This window comes from Schistosoma mansoni, assembly GCF_000237925.1.
Source record: "Schistosoma mansoni, WGS project CABG00000000 data, supercontig 0062, strain Puerto Rico, whole genome shotgun sequence".
NCBI classification, from domain to species: Eukaryota; Metazoa; Platyhelminthes; class Trematoda; order Strigeidida; family Schistosomatidae; genus Schistosoma; species Schistosoma mansoni.
Window position 1 is genome coordinate 1753800 of NW_017386029.1, and position 18481 is coordinate 1772280.

An 18481-nucleotide genomic window follows, 5' to 3' on the forward strand; every position below is an offset into this window, starting at 1 on the left:
GGTAATTTCCAAAGAACAGAGGGATATGAATATGTACTTGTATACAACTGATAAATGACACTAGAAATTTACTTCACTTACTTTAAAGCCTGAATAAAAAATCTGCAAAGGACGAGGGAAGCATTACTTGAAAGTAATCATTAAATTTTCTAATGTATGCAAACCAATCTTTATGAACTTCATTACAGGAGAACCTCAGCTCTCTGAATGTTCACTGAGATTCAGTATAACTGTTTGCAAACCACTTCAGTCGATTATTCATTAAAATGACTAACTCCAAGAAGTTTTGAATCTCTTACGAATAATTACTTTTCTACAAACATTGAAAATAGTTGATTCTGTAGTTAATTAGTCTGTAGAGAAAACTGTCGTTAATTTCTATGATCCTTTACAAAACCAACCATAGACATAATTGTATGGTGTTCACTTGTAACTGAATTCAAGATACGTCTACCTACATTTCTATGAAAACCTGGAAATGTGAAGGTGAACAAATTGAGAATATGACTGTTGCCCACTGACAACTTTGGTTGATTATCATATTAAATCGCAAATAAATTGCAGTAAGAAATCTTGACCGCCAAATTTAGGTTTAGTAGTTAGATAAGATTTTTTAGGATATGGGTTCGATTCAGTGCTGGACAGTGACCGAACACTTCTTAAAAATTTCAAGCAATATTGAAACAGTTTTCAACTGTTCATTCGTTTCCGGTAATTTCTCAGATGATTTCAGTTCGTGATACAAAAGTCACTTACAACAAAAAGGATTAAATTGTATTATTGATTGCTAACTAGAACATTCAATATCTTTAGGTTTTCATACTTATTGACAGAGATAAAAAAAGTTTACTTTTAAGTGGAGTATCTAGAAGAATCTGATAAAATGATATTAACATACAAGAAAAAATGTTATCAAGAAATTCACTGAACTCATCAGATTCACTGAGAAATCGTGAAACTTCATTTTTGACAGAGTCAAATCAAATAAACTTTTTTGGATACTCTCTAGTCTTTCATATTTGATGTTCATGTAAAAGTAAACTAAATTTTACTCAGTAATAATCCCTTTCCCTACAAAATGGTTTCCAGAATCAGTTTATGAAAAATTAACAGCTATGATGTTTCACAAAAAAACAGAATGATTGTTCAGTACGCTTTTTGACTAGTAGTCTACAACAAATATACTTTTTTTATATCCCAATGATTGAGACCATGAGTTGACTGGAGCAAGACCACTATGGAAAACTTGAAAGCACTGGACGGTCATTTCGTCCTATTGTAGGACTCCTCAGCAGTGCATATCCACGATCCCGCTTCGCGAGATTCGAACCCAGGACCCATCGGTCTCGCGCGCGAACGCTTAACCTCAGACCACTGAGCTGGCATCCAACGGTGTTAATATCTTAATTCAACTAATTCACGAAATTGAGCTACACATCCGCCATTGTTTTCAGTGAGTTACTATCATACAGCAGACCTGGTTGAACTTCAATGGTCACTGCTTCTCACTAGAACTCCAAGAAATACCTATTAAAATTACTATAATATCCACAAAAGCCCTTTCTGATATCCCAATGAGTAGAAAAATTATATTTTAGACTTTTCGTGATTTAATGTAAGCCACTTCTTCAGAGTAGATAAATAACCGAAATCAAATTAACACAAGTTTAAATAGTAAAAAAGGGAGACAATGTTTCCTTTAAGTCACGAAACATCAGAAATACAATTCTTCGATTGATTTAGATATCACAAATAGTATATTTATTATTAACTTGCTACCCAATGCTTAATTTATTTGAATCTATCAAGTTAAACCGTGGCATTAATATCTATGTTAGTCTATATGTACTCGATAATGATCTGTTATAAGGATCTTTTTTTTCAAATAAAAGCATTTACATTTTAATTCCAAAATTCTAACGGAGGTGTTTCAAAATTTTTTTTTCTTTTCATATTAATAATTCAGATGGTGTAAGACTATCAAGTTGTACATGTAATAAACTTGGTGCACTTTCTGAAGAATGTGATTACTTAGGTAATTGTAGATGTAAATGGGGTGTTGGCGGTCTAAAATGTGATCAATGTCTTGCAAATTATTGGGGTATACAAAATAATCATGAATGTATTCGTAAGTTTAGAATTAAATGTAATTCATGTAATTTTAAAACTAGTTAAGATTCTATCATTTGTAAGATGATGGTTGAGGGTAGTCAACAGGAAACTCTGGACCTAGGTTTCGTGCTATTTGGCACTTTCTCTCAAGATTATAGGTACACTATGCTGAAAAATGTCCAATAGCACGAAACCTAGGTCCAAAGTTTCCTGTTGACTACCTCCAACCACCATCTTATCTCAACATAACGCACGCAACATAAAGTCACCTAGACTAGTTGCCACATTACAACTTGATCGATAGAATTCTATCTGCGCTAAGAAGGACCTGACACACTTAACATTGATCATCATCCAGTGATCAATCAATTTTGAATCTATAATTTGTATAGTTACAAACATTTATCATTTATTGTTGAAGCTTGAATAGGTTTAACATCATGTCCAATGTTTATCCGATTTCCATATTTTACAAAAAATCACATTCACACTTGTATGTAACATTTAGTAGACAGTCTAAATTAACCAAAACACATAAAAACCAGATTGAAGTCCAAATTTAGTGAAAAATAAATATATGGATTGAGAAAGTGTGAAAATCAATGAAGGAATTTACTATGTTTTCTCAGGTCATAAGCTGGATAAAATAGTAGTACATGGTTCTTTTGAAGGTGACGACTAAAGTAACCGGTTCAAATGTTCACAGATTCTTTAATAAGACTCATACAGAGAGATTTGTTTCATAGTAACAATGTAACTAATTTCTGTTGGCTGTAAGTAGTTAGAAATGTATAACTTTTTCTATCATTGTATTAGGAAATCTAATTCATGGTTAATAGTTATGCATAATTGACTGGAGATTACACCCCAAAGTCAAGGTATATTAATAGTAGACCATAATACAATAAATTTTGTTCATTTTCAATCTTAATAACTCGCTTCTGAATTGCATATAAACCTGTTCTTTGAATGATTTCATTTATTTTAATGAATGGTTTTGACCAAACAATTGGATGAGCATACATCTAAATGAAATGTGTTCTTGATCATTTGACCAGCCGTAGTTAATTATTTTATTGATCAAACAAACATAGAGTCTTGTTTGAATAAAGCTGAATTGTAGCAAGTAGCCGAATGCCATTTAGGTCTCATCAGTTTGATGAATCTTTAACATATTGTTGATTTTCACAGTGAGAATCGAGTTCAGTGGTCTTAGTTTCAAATACCAACTCGTTACCTATTGAATCCCTGAGCTTATACAGCCACTAACTTGTTCAAGGGGTATGCATTTATTTGTACTAGTTAGTATTTTCCGATTGTTCATTTCAAAGCCTACTGTGCATACACATAGACTGACCATTTGCAGTCCAACAATGGAAGAATACAAGCACATGCATCCATACATTTTTTTATAAACACATAACTATATATATATATATATATATATATATATATATATATCCCAGTTATTCTGGGAAAATACCTTTAATCCCAAAATCATGTCAAAATAAATATTGGCCATTCACATGATGTATTCTTAACTATTTCCCTAGCCAAAATTAATTATTAAATTTATCTCAGTGTATGTTAACTAGATCTGAAGAATTTAAGAAATTGTTAATTATAAGCAAAGATGGATAGTGGATAGCAGTGGAATCCAGAAGGTGCGTTTCGTCCTATTTGGGACTTGTCAGCTGGATGTACCTGCATCTCAGAGTTGATGTTCACTCTGGCTCTCGAACCCAGTACCTTTCTCTTCAAACGCTATCGTGTTATGCATCTTTGCTATAATACTTGTGAATTAAGGCAATATTGAGGCAATACGCACAGTACGCACATATGCCAATTAGAGACTGACCAGTTTCAGTCCTAAAACATCAATGAGAAGATTCAAACAAACAATTGTCAATTATGTATAAAGCTCTTTACTGAGATTTTCTTTTTTACTTGTATGTGTGATTGTCTATTATTTTAATTTCTAAAGCATGTTCATGTCATCCACTTGGTTCAACTGATACGACATGTAATCAAGCAACTGGTCAATGTAACTGTCGTACTGGTGTTGTTGGACGACAATGTTCAATGTGTCCAGATGGTAGTCAAGTGACAGAAAATGGTTGTAGTGTTAAAAGACAAAGTGAAGGTAACGAATTAAGTGATTATTCAAACTGCTGTTATTCATAAAATTTAAAGATGACTGTCGAAACCTTTTTATTTATTACTGACTTCCTACTTTCAATAAACTTTATAATTAGAATGACAAAAAGTATTTTCATATGAGAACACAGATATGATCCTTAACAGAAGTCACTTCATGACAATAAGTAAATATTCCTTTTATCAAATCCACTTTACACCCAATAAGCTATGCATACTACTTCAATAAATCGTTGATCGACTGAAGTTAGAATTTTACTCCATGAATCCGATCCCCTGTGGAGGGATCATGTTTACGGGTTGCTGAAGCGTCTGATACCGGGACGAAACAACTTTTCAGCACTTTATAAGCAGGGATGTATGGTGTTTAACAGTGGAATCCAGAATGTGTGTTTCGTTCTGTTTGTTTTCTAGCCACCATACATCTTTACTGACAATGTTTATGACTTGAGGCAATATTGAGGCAATCCGCACAGTATGCACATGCCTCAATAAGAGGCTGGTCAATTACAGTCCTAACTGTCAGTGGGAAGATTTAAGCAACTAATACAAGATGGAATATCCAGCACACTTTTAATTTTAAATCATTTTCTAATATGAATCGGTTCAAGATCTCCATAATGTACACTGATTATTTTAATAATCCTAAACCTTTACTGCTTCCTTTACAAGCAGATATCAAGTTTGAAAGTAACGAACAACAATATTCACCAGGAGCAACTGAATTAAATAAAACTAACACATTCATTTCCCAATTACCTGACAAACTAACAGCAGAAAATAACAAGGAGGAGGATGGACGATTATTCACCGAAACAACTACACTTCTTGTTCGTATACCATTTCATATCGATCAACCAACTGAAATACAAATGATTTTAGGCTTAGATAAAGGTAATGGAATGCTTTTACATTATCGTGCACCTCCAAGTGAACAGGAACAAATGATTTCACGTGATACACAAGATCATCAATTCAGTATGGCTATTTCTAACTGGAGGGTCGTGTTAAAGTAAGCTGGTTTATTTATATTTTATGCTTACACATGAACTACCTAATATATCTCACACATAATTCATTAGTTCAGAAGGATAATACGATATTTCTAGGTTAGTTTATCAGGTACATTAGGGTGATAATTCTAGGTGAGGGTAAAACGTACTTCCTGGATAGTGAAACTGACTGTATACTATCATGGAATGAACCTATCTTCTGGGAATGATGAATCCTTAAATACTACATTTAAGAGGAAATTAATTTTTCAAATTCACATCTTGATTCAAGACGAGCTTCGTTCATCGATTATCAATGGGTTCTCGTTAGTATCGATTTATTCAGTCTGAAGTCAGTTAAGTTATTTTAGGGCAATTTATTGTATTCAACAATTCAGTGTAATTCTGTGAAAAGTGATGATTACTTAGTTTGATGAATGTTGTGATAATTACTTATTGAATAATCTATATATATTTGAAGTAAATTTGGTTCAACTCGATCTAGTTCTTTTGAAGATCATAGCCATCACATTTCTTTACAAGATTTCTCTTCCTTTCATCGTTGAAACGTTGTGTATTGGTCTTTTAATTGTTCGTAATTCAGAAATGATATACCCAAACTTCATTCACAACAATATTAATGAATTAGATGGTTGTAGACTGATTTATTGTAACTTATAATATGTATTAGAAAGTAAGTATTGGTGAAGATTCTCATATAAGGACGAAATAACTGTGTACTGTTCATTCTTTCCATTGCTTGTCCAACTTAAGTCAGTCTGTGATATGAATCACAAATGCAATTATGAGTTGACATTTTTTAATACCACAACATTGTAACTATGTACATTCAGGGAGAGTTTTACTATTTTGTATCACATATACAGTATATGTTCAAATAATCATCATTTGAACTTACTGTAACTGGAAGTAAGTTTTTGCTTGAACGCGCACTCTTTATAGTTTTAAACATGTTTATAGGTTTAGGATTTCCCGTTGCTGATATTCGCCACTGTAATTAGTCGGTGTCTCTTCCCGCCCGTGGATCCTTTTCTGCTTTCCTAAATACATCATTATGCCACAAGATTTAGCATATTTAATATGAGGCTTACAGTGGAATTTATGACGAGCGTTTTGTTTTGTTTGGGAATTACCAGATTGATGTACTTTCATTTTAGTGTTAATACTCGATCTTAATACCTTCCTTTTTAAGCCCTCATCGTGTTATCCTCTAGAATACTGGGTCAATATAACCACTAACTTGTTCAAAAGGTATGAAAATGAGACGAAATGCACATCCTGGACTCTACTGTTGGCCATATACCAAATATACTAATTCTAAAAATTAAATTAAAAAAGTAATTATTCTTCAGTTATAAATTTCTCCTTTATCTATTCATTTTCAGATACATTGATGGTAGTGTCCCAAATCGTATTCTACTAGTTTATAGTAAACATAATCTTACACGAAATACCAAGCATAACATTCAAGCGGGTATCATATCAGGTACACCATGGATAAAAATTGATAAGTTCAGTAGAACAACTAATCAAGATGTAATTGAGAAATGGGCTGATACTCATCAATCAGATAATCAACCTACAGCTGGTAGTCTTGAGACTATAATAATTGGACGACAAATCAAAATAGGTGGTCAAAGGTAATAAATATTATTCAATAAATATAAAATAATAATTTATTTTCCGTATCTTTACTGTCATTATCATCCCACTTTGACGGTTTTATTAATAAACGTTTTTTCAAAATTAAAACGGTATGATTTGATTATGAAAGAATCTTCGACGAAAATCTTGTCCTAAGTGAGTTAAGACTTACAGTAACATGACGAAAGTAAGAAGCACAATTTCTCAAATGCTAAAATTCAGTCATTTTACCCTGGATTTCATCCTAAGGTATTACTCAAATGAAAATGTTCTTGTTAGAAGACCTACGTAATAGGGTTTAAACATGTAGATGGAATGTATGTAATATTTTTAATAGAAAATGCATCAAGATATTAACTGCTGGATTGTAACTTGGTGAACTAAAGTTATCGTACTCTATTTGAAACTTGGTAGTCCTTAATTCTATCCAGTATAAGGTTATGAATATTAAAAATGAGGATGAAATATCTATTGAGTACTGTTTTGTTAGCAATGGTTATTCAGCTCATCTCTATCTGGGATGCAAACTAAATTCAAATTTATGAAATCTTAGGATACTATAGGGAATTTGTCTAAACTGTTGAATTTTACAGTTTACATCATGGACTGAATCTAGTTACACAACTATTAAGAACAGTGGGCACTGGACAGCTGTTTCATCTTAGTATGGAGCACCACGAAAATTCCGACTTACAAGCCCGTTAGAAAAGTGCTGACAGATAGAAAATAAGAAGTTGTACTTCAAACTTTTCCAAAAGTGTAAATTGGTGGTCCTACAATAAAGCTGAACTGAGATCTCTAAGCATCCAAACGAGAACAACACCATACGCTAGGTATCATATCCAGGACATTCAGCTCTAGAGACGCGTGCTTAACATTTATACTACTTAACCAGAAACCTATGGTTTATATGTCTAGCCTTGGTAGGGTTGTGGATTAACGCTTCCGATAAGTCCCACAACAGTACGAGATAGCTGTCTATTACTTTGTAGTTTACAAAGCTAATTCGAATTATATTGTATCACAAAAGTTCTAATGTAACAACAAACAGATGGAGAAGATCTGATTACCAAAGATGAAACTTATTGTCTCATTTACAATCGATGATAACGAACAGCATAACAGTGATAGCTTTACATATATAACTATTTCTACACAGTTTAGAAGTGTTAATAAGTAACAAGAATACACTTTGTCAAGACTACATTTACAAAGTTGAAATTACTTACTTAATTATTCAGTATTTATGGGACGAATTAAAATTGTCCATCCATTTATGGAATCAATCTCCCCTGTTTTATATGTTTGTGTTTTAATACTACTCATAAATTAATTGAAGCTTAGTTTACGTGCTTATGGGCTGAAAGTTTTATATAACATCTGGTTGTACTATTGTGGTGTGGTCTACTTATATCCATATAAGTAGTATATGGTGTTGGTCAAACACAGAATGTATTTTGGCAGAAGACCGATGAGGAAAGAACTGAAATGAAGCGCAATCGATAGGAAAATGTATGAACAATCGAATTAGAGAAGAAACAGTGAAGATTGAGACAATTGATTGTTAATTTGCAAATTAACTGTTCATTGTATGGTTATCAGAATTTACGGAGATAGTCTGTAGTGTTTGTCTATATGCATTCGATTGTCCCAGTTGTGTTCTGTTCACTACACTATTATTTACTTACTTACGCCTGATACTCCCAATGGAGCATAGGCCGACGACCAGCATTCTCCAACCCACTCTGTCCCGGACCTTCCTTTCTAGTTCTATCCAACCTTTGTTCATTCTTCACATGTCTGTCTCCATTCATCGGCGTAACATGTTCTTTGATCTTCCTCTTCAACTCTGGTCTTCAGGGTTCAATGTGAAGACTTGTCTTGTAACGCAGTTGGGTGCCTCCCTCAATGTGTGTCCTATCCACTTCCAGCACTTCTTACTGATGTCTTCCTCCACTGGATGAAATCTGGTTTGTTGTCTCCCACAGTAGGTTGTTGATCATAGTACCTGGCCGGCGGATCCGAAGTATTTTACTGGATGATGGCTTTCGTAGTTCTCCAGGTTTCCACCCCATAAAGTAGAACTGTCTTGACATTTGTATTGAAAATTCTGATCTTAGTGTTGGTTGACAACTGTTTTGAGTTCCAGATGTTCTTTAGTTGTAAATATGCTGCTCTTGCTTTGCCGATCCGCGTCTTCATATCTGCATCAGATCCACTGGTTGTACTCTTTAGCTATCTAAATTATTACAGTTTAAATGGGTTTCAAACCTTTCACTTAACGACTTAAAACTGAATACTTAACCCTTAAATAGATAAGTTTGTTTATTTTACTAACCAAAAAACAACCCACAGCAAGATAATACATACTATAACAGAGCCAAAAGAAACACAACTAGAACTAAATTATTCTACTCATAATGTTCTAAAATAAAAGAAAATGTAAAAATTACTAATTATAATTCTATTTATTGTACTCACTGTTGAGAAACTCCATACTAAAACATAATAGTATTTCAATACTTTATGACATTTAATGGTTGTTTAACTTAAAGTCGACTTTTGATGTAAACTGATAATTTTTTACAAAATCCCTCAATGGGTACCTTATTTAAATAAATATAAAACAATTGATTTTGTTTAATTATCTGAAAAAACTTGTGTTTGTTTCAAATGAAATGTGATTTTAGGCACAGATGGATAGTGGCTAGCAGTGAAATCCACGATGCGCGTTTAGTCCTGTTTGGGACTCGTCAGATGGATGTACCTACATCTCAGATTTTATGTTCACTCTGAAACTCGAACCCAGTAGCGTTTGCTTCAAACACCATCGCGTTATCACTCAGCTACTGAGTCCTGATAGCCACTAGCTAGTGCAATGGGGTGAAGTTTAAATTCACTCGATATTGTTTGTTTGAATCTTCCCGATTGATGTTTAGGACTGCAACTGATCAGTCACTTATGGGCATATGTGCATGCTGTGCGTATTGCCTCGATATAGCCTTAATTCACAAGCATTATAAGCAAAGATGGATAGTGACTAGCAGGACTCAGTAGCTGAGTGGATAACGCGATCGCGTTTGAAACGAATAAAAGTGGATTGAAGTCCCAGAGTGAACATCAACTCTCAGATGTGGGTACATCCAGCTGACGAGTCCCAAATAGGAAGAAACGCGCGTTCTGGATTCCACTGCTAGCCACTATTCATCTTTCCTTACAATACTTGTGAGTTAAGAAAATATCGAGGCAATACGCACAGTATGCACATATGCCTATTAGAGACTGACCAGTTGCAGTCCTAAACATCAATGAGAAGATTCAAACAAACAATACTAAGTAAATTGAAATGCGATTTGTTTGTTTTTTTATAATGAATAAAACTTTAATAGTAATATCTCTTATTTTAAAAATATTTAGTTAATGTAAATGATTATGAATAGGTGTAATTATTCTATGTTATTTTAACATTATTGATTGGAAGTGATAATGTGTAAAAAAAAAGTGAAATAATTACTGTTTACTATGGAAACTTTAAATAATACATAAATCGATAAGTTTTTATTACAATAACATTTTGTTCATGATAAAATGACAAAAAAAAACGTTTGTTTTGGATTCATTGAATAATAGAAAAGCTATTGGTGTAGCAATCCTTAATTAGATCTTGATTATTGGTCAAGACTACTCTAGATTGTTGCTCGACTTTCTATCTATCTAATTGCTTAGTGAAGTTGGTAATAACGATTTTTTTTTTAAGTCATTAGGAGTTTCCTGCCAAGTTACTTGTAACTATCAAAAGAATCCCGTTCACACTTAAATAAATGATATTCCGCTTAAATATTTCTGGGATTAAGCCTTGAAAAGCCAATATGATTTCTAAATTCTTTATACTATTACTAATTTTATTACTTCTGCAACAAAATACCCTCAACTCATAAGAATTCTTTTATTTTAATTAACTAAAAGTGAACCTAAAATAATAAGGTCATTTTCTCGTTGCTGTTGCCTATATACCACAGTTTAGCTATATCCTTTTAACCATTCTGGGCTAAAGAAACTACTTAGCTGTTCTAACTGAATTAAGTAATTCAGTCTTTCACACATTGATCTATTGGTTCAAATTCAATTGAGATTATCCTTAAACACTTTTTTCCATGTTTTATGAATGATATTTTCAACTACCTCTATCCAGATTTCATGATTGTTTGAAAAAACCCTTGGATTCTCGATCACTGATTTGAGACTTAGGAATGGTATACTCAGATAATCCTCTATAACTGTATAATCGCGACCACACCTGTGCTTTTGTATAAAGTTGCTTTATGATGTTATATCATTTTTATCAGAAGGGAGTTTTGTGGAGATTTTAATAATTTTATATTGTTGAGATCATGAGTCAACTGAAGCTGGACTATCATGGAAAACCTGGAAGCACTGTACGTCCGTTTCGTTCTATTGTGAGACTTCTCAGCAGTGTGCGAGGCGGGATCGTGGATGCGCACTACTGAGGAGTCACACAATAGGACGAAACGGCCGTCCAGTGCTTCCACGTTTTCCATGATGGTCTAGCTTTGATTGACTCATGATCTCAACTTATATATCATTTTTACTCCCCATTTATTCCTAAATAATAATGCCATTGTTAACATGAGAAGAAACGCAACTTTTTAGCCAATATATTCTAAGCTTTAACTCCCTTTGGCTACTAGATAGTGCGGACATTCAACATTTTAATGAAATTTCACTTTAAAGAATGAGTTTAACAGCTTATATACAATGATTTAGATTCATAATGTAACCAACGATCTCAGCTCTAAATAATAACATTCTATTAACGCTGATTGGATAACCTATTCAGTATACAATGAAACGAAGAACCATGTACCTATTTATATTCGATAATTTTGATGTTTGATTATAATTCCTTGAAAAAACTTGGATCAGATTGCCAGGCAAAACGTTGGATTTACGTAAAAATTCATTCGCTGAGATTTTACAAATACATATTCTTCCTATTTAATGTCTTACATCAACTCGGCGCTTAAATATTGTGGAACCATTAGCTCTAATTTGGACGAAAGTTCTAATTGTTACATAACTTGAGTATGTTATGCTATTTACAAAGTGCTCTATTCCAAATAAGTAACGTTTTAAGATTAAACACTTATTCAAATAACTAAAATTTCTAAGTAATATCAAGATTAGGCATTGTCGGAAATGTCACCACTTTTTTTTCTTTTTCAACGCGTACTATTTCCTTTTTGTAAAAATTTAAAAAAAAATTGTGTTTATTCCTCCATTTAGTTACATGTTGTACATCAGTCATTTTCGCTATTCTTTCTACTAACTAAAAGAGATATTTTCGTTTACACTACGCTATTCATCTTTATTTGGTTGCCAAGATCTTATATATACATATATATATAATTGGTTTGAGATAGTATAACTTGTTTATACATATACTAGTCTTATTCTCTTTTCATATTATGATCTGAGTATAAGAAATAATCAAGAACTACTTATGGTTCAAAGCTAAGCTGTTGCATATCAAAAGAATTAGGAGTCTATTTACCATTCAGAATTAAGTTGATTGCATAGAATGATTTCCTATTGTACATATACTTCTATCTTGCAGAACAGACAAATATAGTTATCAGTTCTTTTCAAGCGTATCTGATGCAATAAGTATGTTGTTTAGCAATTAAAAATTGATTATGTGACAAAAGATACGGTGTTTATACATGAAAGGTTATTTCTAATTCAATTCATCCAAGTTAGTGTCTCCAAAAATGTACATATGGTAACTTTAATGTGGAACTATGTAATTTTGACATTTTCATAGATAAAAGTCATTAACTCATTTATAAATAAGTGAACCTAATTTGTCGTTGTATATGTTCATGTGAAGGAATGGAGCTATAGATATATTCTTTAATCTTTTATCAATATCCTTCTTTTATTTTTATGTAGTAATAAGCAGAATACTTAAGGAGAATATCATTAGTTGAGTGGTTGGAATCATAAACATTATGTCAGTCTAGGATTAGTCAATCAGAAAGGAGTTATAATCAATGATTTAATCAAGAAGTGAGCTTGAAATATGAAACAAAAATAAGATAATGTTAACGGTAGAAAATACTATTTAGTTAAGGGAAATACTCGAGGACTTAAGAATTTTCTTAGACAAGAGATATATCAAAGAAGGCATCAACTTTGGTATCGTTTATTGAATTTACGGAATAAAATATACGCTATCCATACAAAGACAAAGAAACTAGATAAATAACTTTGGTAAAATACATGTAGATGATTAAGATAAAATAACTATGGATTTCAACTTTGAAATATACTGAGATCTCCACAAATCCCCTTCTAACTATGGAAACATTGTTTCATCATCATTTTATTAGTAAACATTGACTACTTACATATGCCTCTTACCCCTCGTAAGGGAGCAAGCATAGACTGATCACCAGCATTATCTACCCAACCCCGTCCTTTCCAGTTGTTTCTAGTCACTACTCATCCTTTTCTTGTCTCCTTCCATTTCCCGACGTAGTGTGTTTTTCGGCCTTCCTCTTTTCCGTTTCATTTCACGATTCCAAGTAAGCGCTTGCCTCATGATGCAGTTTGGTGATTTCCATAATGTGTGTCTTATTTACGTCCAACGTCTTCTAATCTCCTCTTTAGTTGTACTTTTTTGACGATGATTGTTTTAGTTCTTCACGTTTTAGCTAAATACAGTGGAAATGTCTTGATATTAAAGATGCTCACTTTGATATTGGTTGGCAGTTATTTTAACTTGCATATGTTGTTCAATTGTAGGAATGCTTCCCTTGTTTTTACAATCCTTGCCTTTACATATGCATCCCTCCTCTTTATTCGTCGATGATACTGCTACCGAGGTACGTAAAACTTTCCACCTCTTCCAGAGTTTCTACATCAAGTGTGATTGGGTTGGTGTTCTCCGTGTTGTATTTGAGGGTGTTGATTTTTCCCTTGTGTATGTTAAGGACTACTGATGCAGAGGCTGATGCTACACTGGCTGTATTCACTGCATTTGTTGAGGTGTATGGAAGAGAAGAGTCACATCATCTGTGAATTCCAAATCTTCTAATTTATTCAGAGCTGTCCATTACATTCTGTGCTTCCCCTCAGATATCGAGGTCTTCATAATCCAGTCAGCCCTCAGAAGTAAAGGAAAGAGGGAGAGTAAACAGCCTTGTCTGACTTCGGTCCTTACTTAGAATGCATCTTTCAGCTGTCCTTCATACATGACTTTGCAGTGTGGTCCGTGGTATGAATTCTGGATGATGATGACGATCTTCTCACGTACACCATAGTGTTGAGAAAGGTTCCATTACGTTCTGCTATCAAGAAAGTTGATTTACGGTGATGAATCCCATTCAATTGATTGCTCAACGGTAACGCTACATAACATTCATTATGATCCCATCCTTCTTTGTTTTGAAGGATGCTTTGACGATTCTGGATCCATGAGACTCCCAGCCTGTGAGTGCTTTTTATGCTTCTTTTGATAGAATCAGTGCAACTCCTTGTGTGTGTGGAGCATTTCCTTCCTTGTGATCAGAGTGCAGAAGCATCTCTCACGTACCTAACTTTTGCTTCCTAGCTTGTGTCCAATGGGTTTCGCTGATTCCGAGCACTGTCAAGTTGTATTTCCTGATTTCCGTAGCTATTTAACTGGTCCTTCTAGTCGTCCACATTGTCCAGATACTTCATGTACCTACATTAATTGTTGCTCTGGTTGTTAGAAGGGGAATCGTCCTTATGACTTCCGAAGAATCTCGAATTTCATCATGAGGCGTCATAATTCTTCCGAAAGAAGATCCTTCAACTCGGATGGCAGAATTTAAATGATTTTAATTGTTTATTCTAGTTAGTTGTTTTTAGCAAGGTTGTTTTCTACGGGATGGTGTTGCTGACTCTATTCCCAACCGTCCTCCTTTGTGTGGGCTTGGGATAGACTGTAATCCTAGAAGAGCTGCAGTAGTACCGTCTTTGTTCTAGTAATCTCAGTTGAAATAATCAAGAAAATGCATTTCGAGTTATATTGTCTACACTTGATTTATCTGAGGCAAGCTACATAGGTGGAAATATAAAACAACACATATTGAGTAAATCAGTGAGTGAATGAATGAATGTGTGAGTGAGCAAATGACTGAAACAGTCACAAGCGAAAAAGTCGAATTTACATTGGAAAGAACTTAAATGAATGCTCCTGTTTCTATGACGACAATATTTATACATTTATAACTTAGTCTTATACGCTTACACTTTCCCTAGTTCTATTCTTATCAATATATGTACATATATAAGTTATATAACATCTGCTATTAATTTTGTATGACAGTATTTCAGATATGAAAGAACGTGCTGATCTTCATGATGATTATGGATTTTCTGGATGCCTAAATAAAATGATTATTAATGCTGGTTCACCAACGAAACATTTTAGTTTAGATCTTTTGGAAGCTATAAATACAAAATTAGCTTGGTTAGGAATTGAACCTAATCCATCCACAGGTCACAGTGAAGCACCATTATGTTCATCATCAATTAAGGCATTATCATCACCTACAAATGATATATCTAATAGTAATACCATTGAAAATATTCCGCCTTTACTACAATCAGATCAAGTTCAAAGACATGATAATATAATTAATCAAAACGTTCAAACATTATCTAGTCACATTCAGACTAAAAAATGTGAAAATTATGGAATTGAATCAATTGGATCAGATGGAAAATACACGTGTATCTGTCAGCCTGGATGGCAAGGTGGTGTATGTGAACAAGGTAGGTATTTTTTCGCTGAAACTGTTATTTAACAAAAGTATGGAATGCGAATAATTGCATTCTGACTAGGCCATCTCAAGGTAAAATAGTCATTTTCAGATATGAAAATTATGGATTCTTCTCCAAGAGAAGTCAGTCAGTCCGTTAGTGCATAAGCTCTTTGATCAGATGCTCTAATTAACCCAAGCTTCAAGATCCGAAAAACCATGTATCTTGGTAAATGTCCCCTCTTAAGTTCAAACACTGTAACCAATGGGTAAATAAGTACTATTTGTCCTTATCGTGTTTAAGTGAACAAGAGATGAAGGCAATCTAAAGAATAACTATCTGACGTCTGAAGCGATTTGTCATGAATTTGGTTTTCTATGGTAATATATATATATATATATATATATATATATAAATATTTGATTGACGAGTTGCAAGAAGAAACAAATAACCGGTAATAGTGTTGGTCAAACATTAGACGTAAAAGCTTGAGATGAAGCCTATAAGAACAATGTGATATGTTAGACCGATTCATTTGGAAGAAATTGACTACACATTAGCATATTGAGATATTAACAATAATATCATAGAAAAACAGCTTCATTCACACTACTCTTAAGATAAAAAATTAAAATTAGAGAATGACAGGAGTGAGAGCTGATCTTGAATACTTAAGGTGAGGTTGAATATGCATATAACTAAGGCTTCGATTAATCTAAGTATTCGTCTAAGACAAATGCTACACAGCACTACAAAGATCATTTTTAGATCAATACTTACTTACGCCTATTACCCTTCGTGGAAGATCATAAACCGCCCACCAGTTCTAATGCCTATTTCAACAGTTTTTTTAATTAACTATGTTCATTACCCCAGTTACTAATATTGGCATTAGTGATAGCTTATTTCTTTATTACAAATGCAACTGTTATTAATTTGTTTAATCTTTTTTAAAATTTGATAGATATTACTCATTTTTTTGTCTTAATTTAGCGGTAACTATTATACCACAGTTTTCAGGAAATGGATTTATTCGTTTAGCTGGTCCAACTGGGAAATATGCAATAAAACGCAGAAAGTTACATATTGAATTAATTTTCTTAGTTACACAACCATCAGGTGAGAAAAATTCTTTATAATTCATTGTAAATTACCTGTAAAGAAAAAATGAAACAGCACCGCTGAGGAGTCACATAATAGGACGAAACCGCCGTCCAGTGCTTTCAGGTTTTCCATGGTGGTCTAACTTCAATTGACTCATGATTTCAACTATATAAAATTACTAAAATCGCCTCAAAAACCCCCTTCTAATAACTTCATTTGTATCATTATTTTGAAGTTAGATCTATTACCAATACAATGGTATTCTCAGCTATCTTTATTTTGGTCACTGTCCGTTCTAGGATTTTCTTAATAGAGTGATTTCATAATTATAAACAGTTGTCATGAAGAAATGTAACTTAAGAGTTTGAATATAAGCTTAATGGTTTGTTAATAACATATTCTCCTGTAAATAATGAAGTAAATATGGTTTATTTCTGATGAGAGCATGAGTAAGTAGCATACCAAGACAATATAAATGTCCAGTTCTCCTTGTTTACAATGATTGTTCTGTATTCGATCACTGATGAAATTATAGGTGCTTACTGCTAAGAAATTCCATACCAAAAGAAACAGATAGTTAATGTCAATTGATTTTTTCACCAGTACCTTGACAGATGTCAATACTCATAGAGTTTAAGAATTGACCGAGGAATAAAAAACAAGCTACTCAGTGAAGTATTAACTAGCATCTACCATAATTAGGTTTGTATATTTGTTACTATTCAGTTGACTAAGCTTTCTATAGCAATTATCCTTATCAGAAAATAACTGGAGTACAGGGGAAAAATAGTTTTGTTAAATGTCAAACGTATGTCAAACCGATTGTGTTTACTTAGACAATTAATTCAACTTTACAGCTTAAAATAGTCCCTACATTTTTAAGGCCTTCAAACCAACCAACTGAGTGAAAATCATTTGAGATAAGTTTTAAAAAAGATTTTCTAAGTGTTGTAATGAGACAATTTACTATTATAAATCTATTTCTTACTGGGTTCGAGTCCCAGAGTGAATATCAACTCTGAGACGCAGGTACATCCAGCTGACGAGTCCCAAATAGGACGAAACGTGCGTCCTGGATTCCACTGCTAGCCACTATTCATCCTTGCTTACAAATACAGTTAGTTTCGAAGAACAACCTTAACTTTATATGGACTGAATGAAGTCACATAATTTTTACCACTGAATTTTCACTCATCATGAAACCCCGATTCATCACTTTCATCTTGGAAAAGGTTATGACAGTGAATGATCTCAAACCAGAAATTACTTATTAACTTGTGTACTTTAATTTTTAGCATTTCTTCAGCATTACACCAAATTTTACAAGAAAAGTAACTTGTAAATAAAGGTTTTATTGTGTACCTATTACTTCCTTACTGACTTACTGACTTACGCCTGTTACCGTTCGTGGAGGAGCATAGGCCGCACACCAGCATTCTCCACCCAACCCTGTCCTGGGAAATCCTTTCTACTTCTTTCTAGTTAACATTCATCCTTTTCATATCTGCTTCTATTTCCCGACGTAATGTGTTCTTTGGCCTTCCACTTTTCCGCTTTCCTTCCGGATTTCAAGTTAGGGATTGAGTCGTGATGCAGTTTGGTGGTTTCCATAATGTATATCCGATCCACTTCCAACGTCT

At 33.4% G+C, this 18481-nt stretch overlaps 1 protein-coding gene across 1 annotated transcript in view; it reads left to right on the plus strand.

Annotated features, from left to right (window-relative positions):
• The window catches only part of Smp_155050 (agrin, putative), a gene marked incomplete at both ends in the record, with an annotated part of 123646 nt that overhangs the window by 86807 nt on the left and 18358 nt on the right, over positions 1-18481 (plus strand). Inside the window, 6 exons of the mRNA XM_018790577.1 lie at positions 1967-2128; positions 4097-4255; positions 4945-5281; positions 6668-6870; positions 15309-15749; positions 16731-16856. Coding sequence (XP_018646205.1) covers positions 1967-2128; positions 4097-4255; positions 4945-5281; positions 6668-6870; positions 15309-15749; positions 16731-16856 — 1428 coding nt within the window. The remainder of the gene's footprint in view (positions 1-1966; positions 2129-4096; positions 4256-4944; positions 5282-6667; positions 6871-15308; positions 15750-16730; positions 16857-18481) is intronic.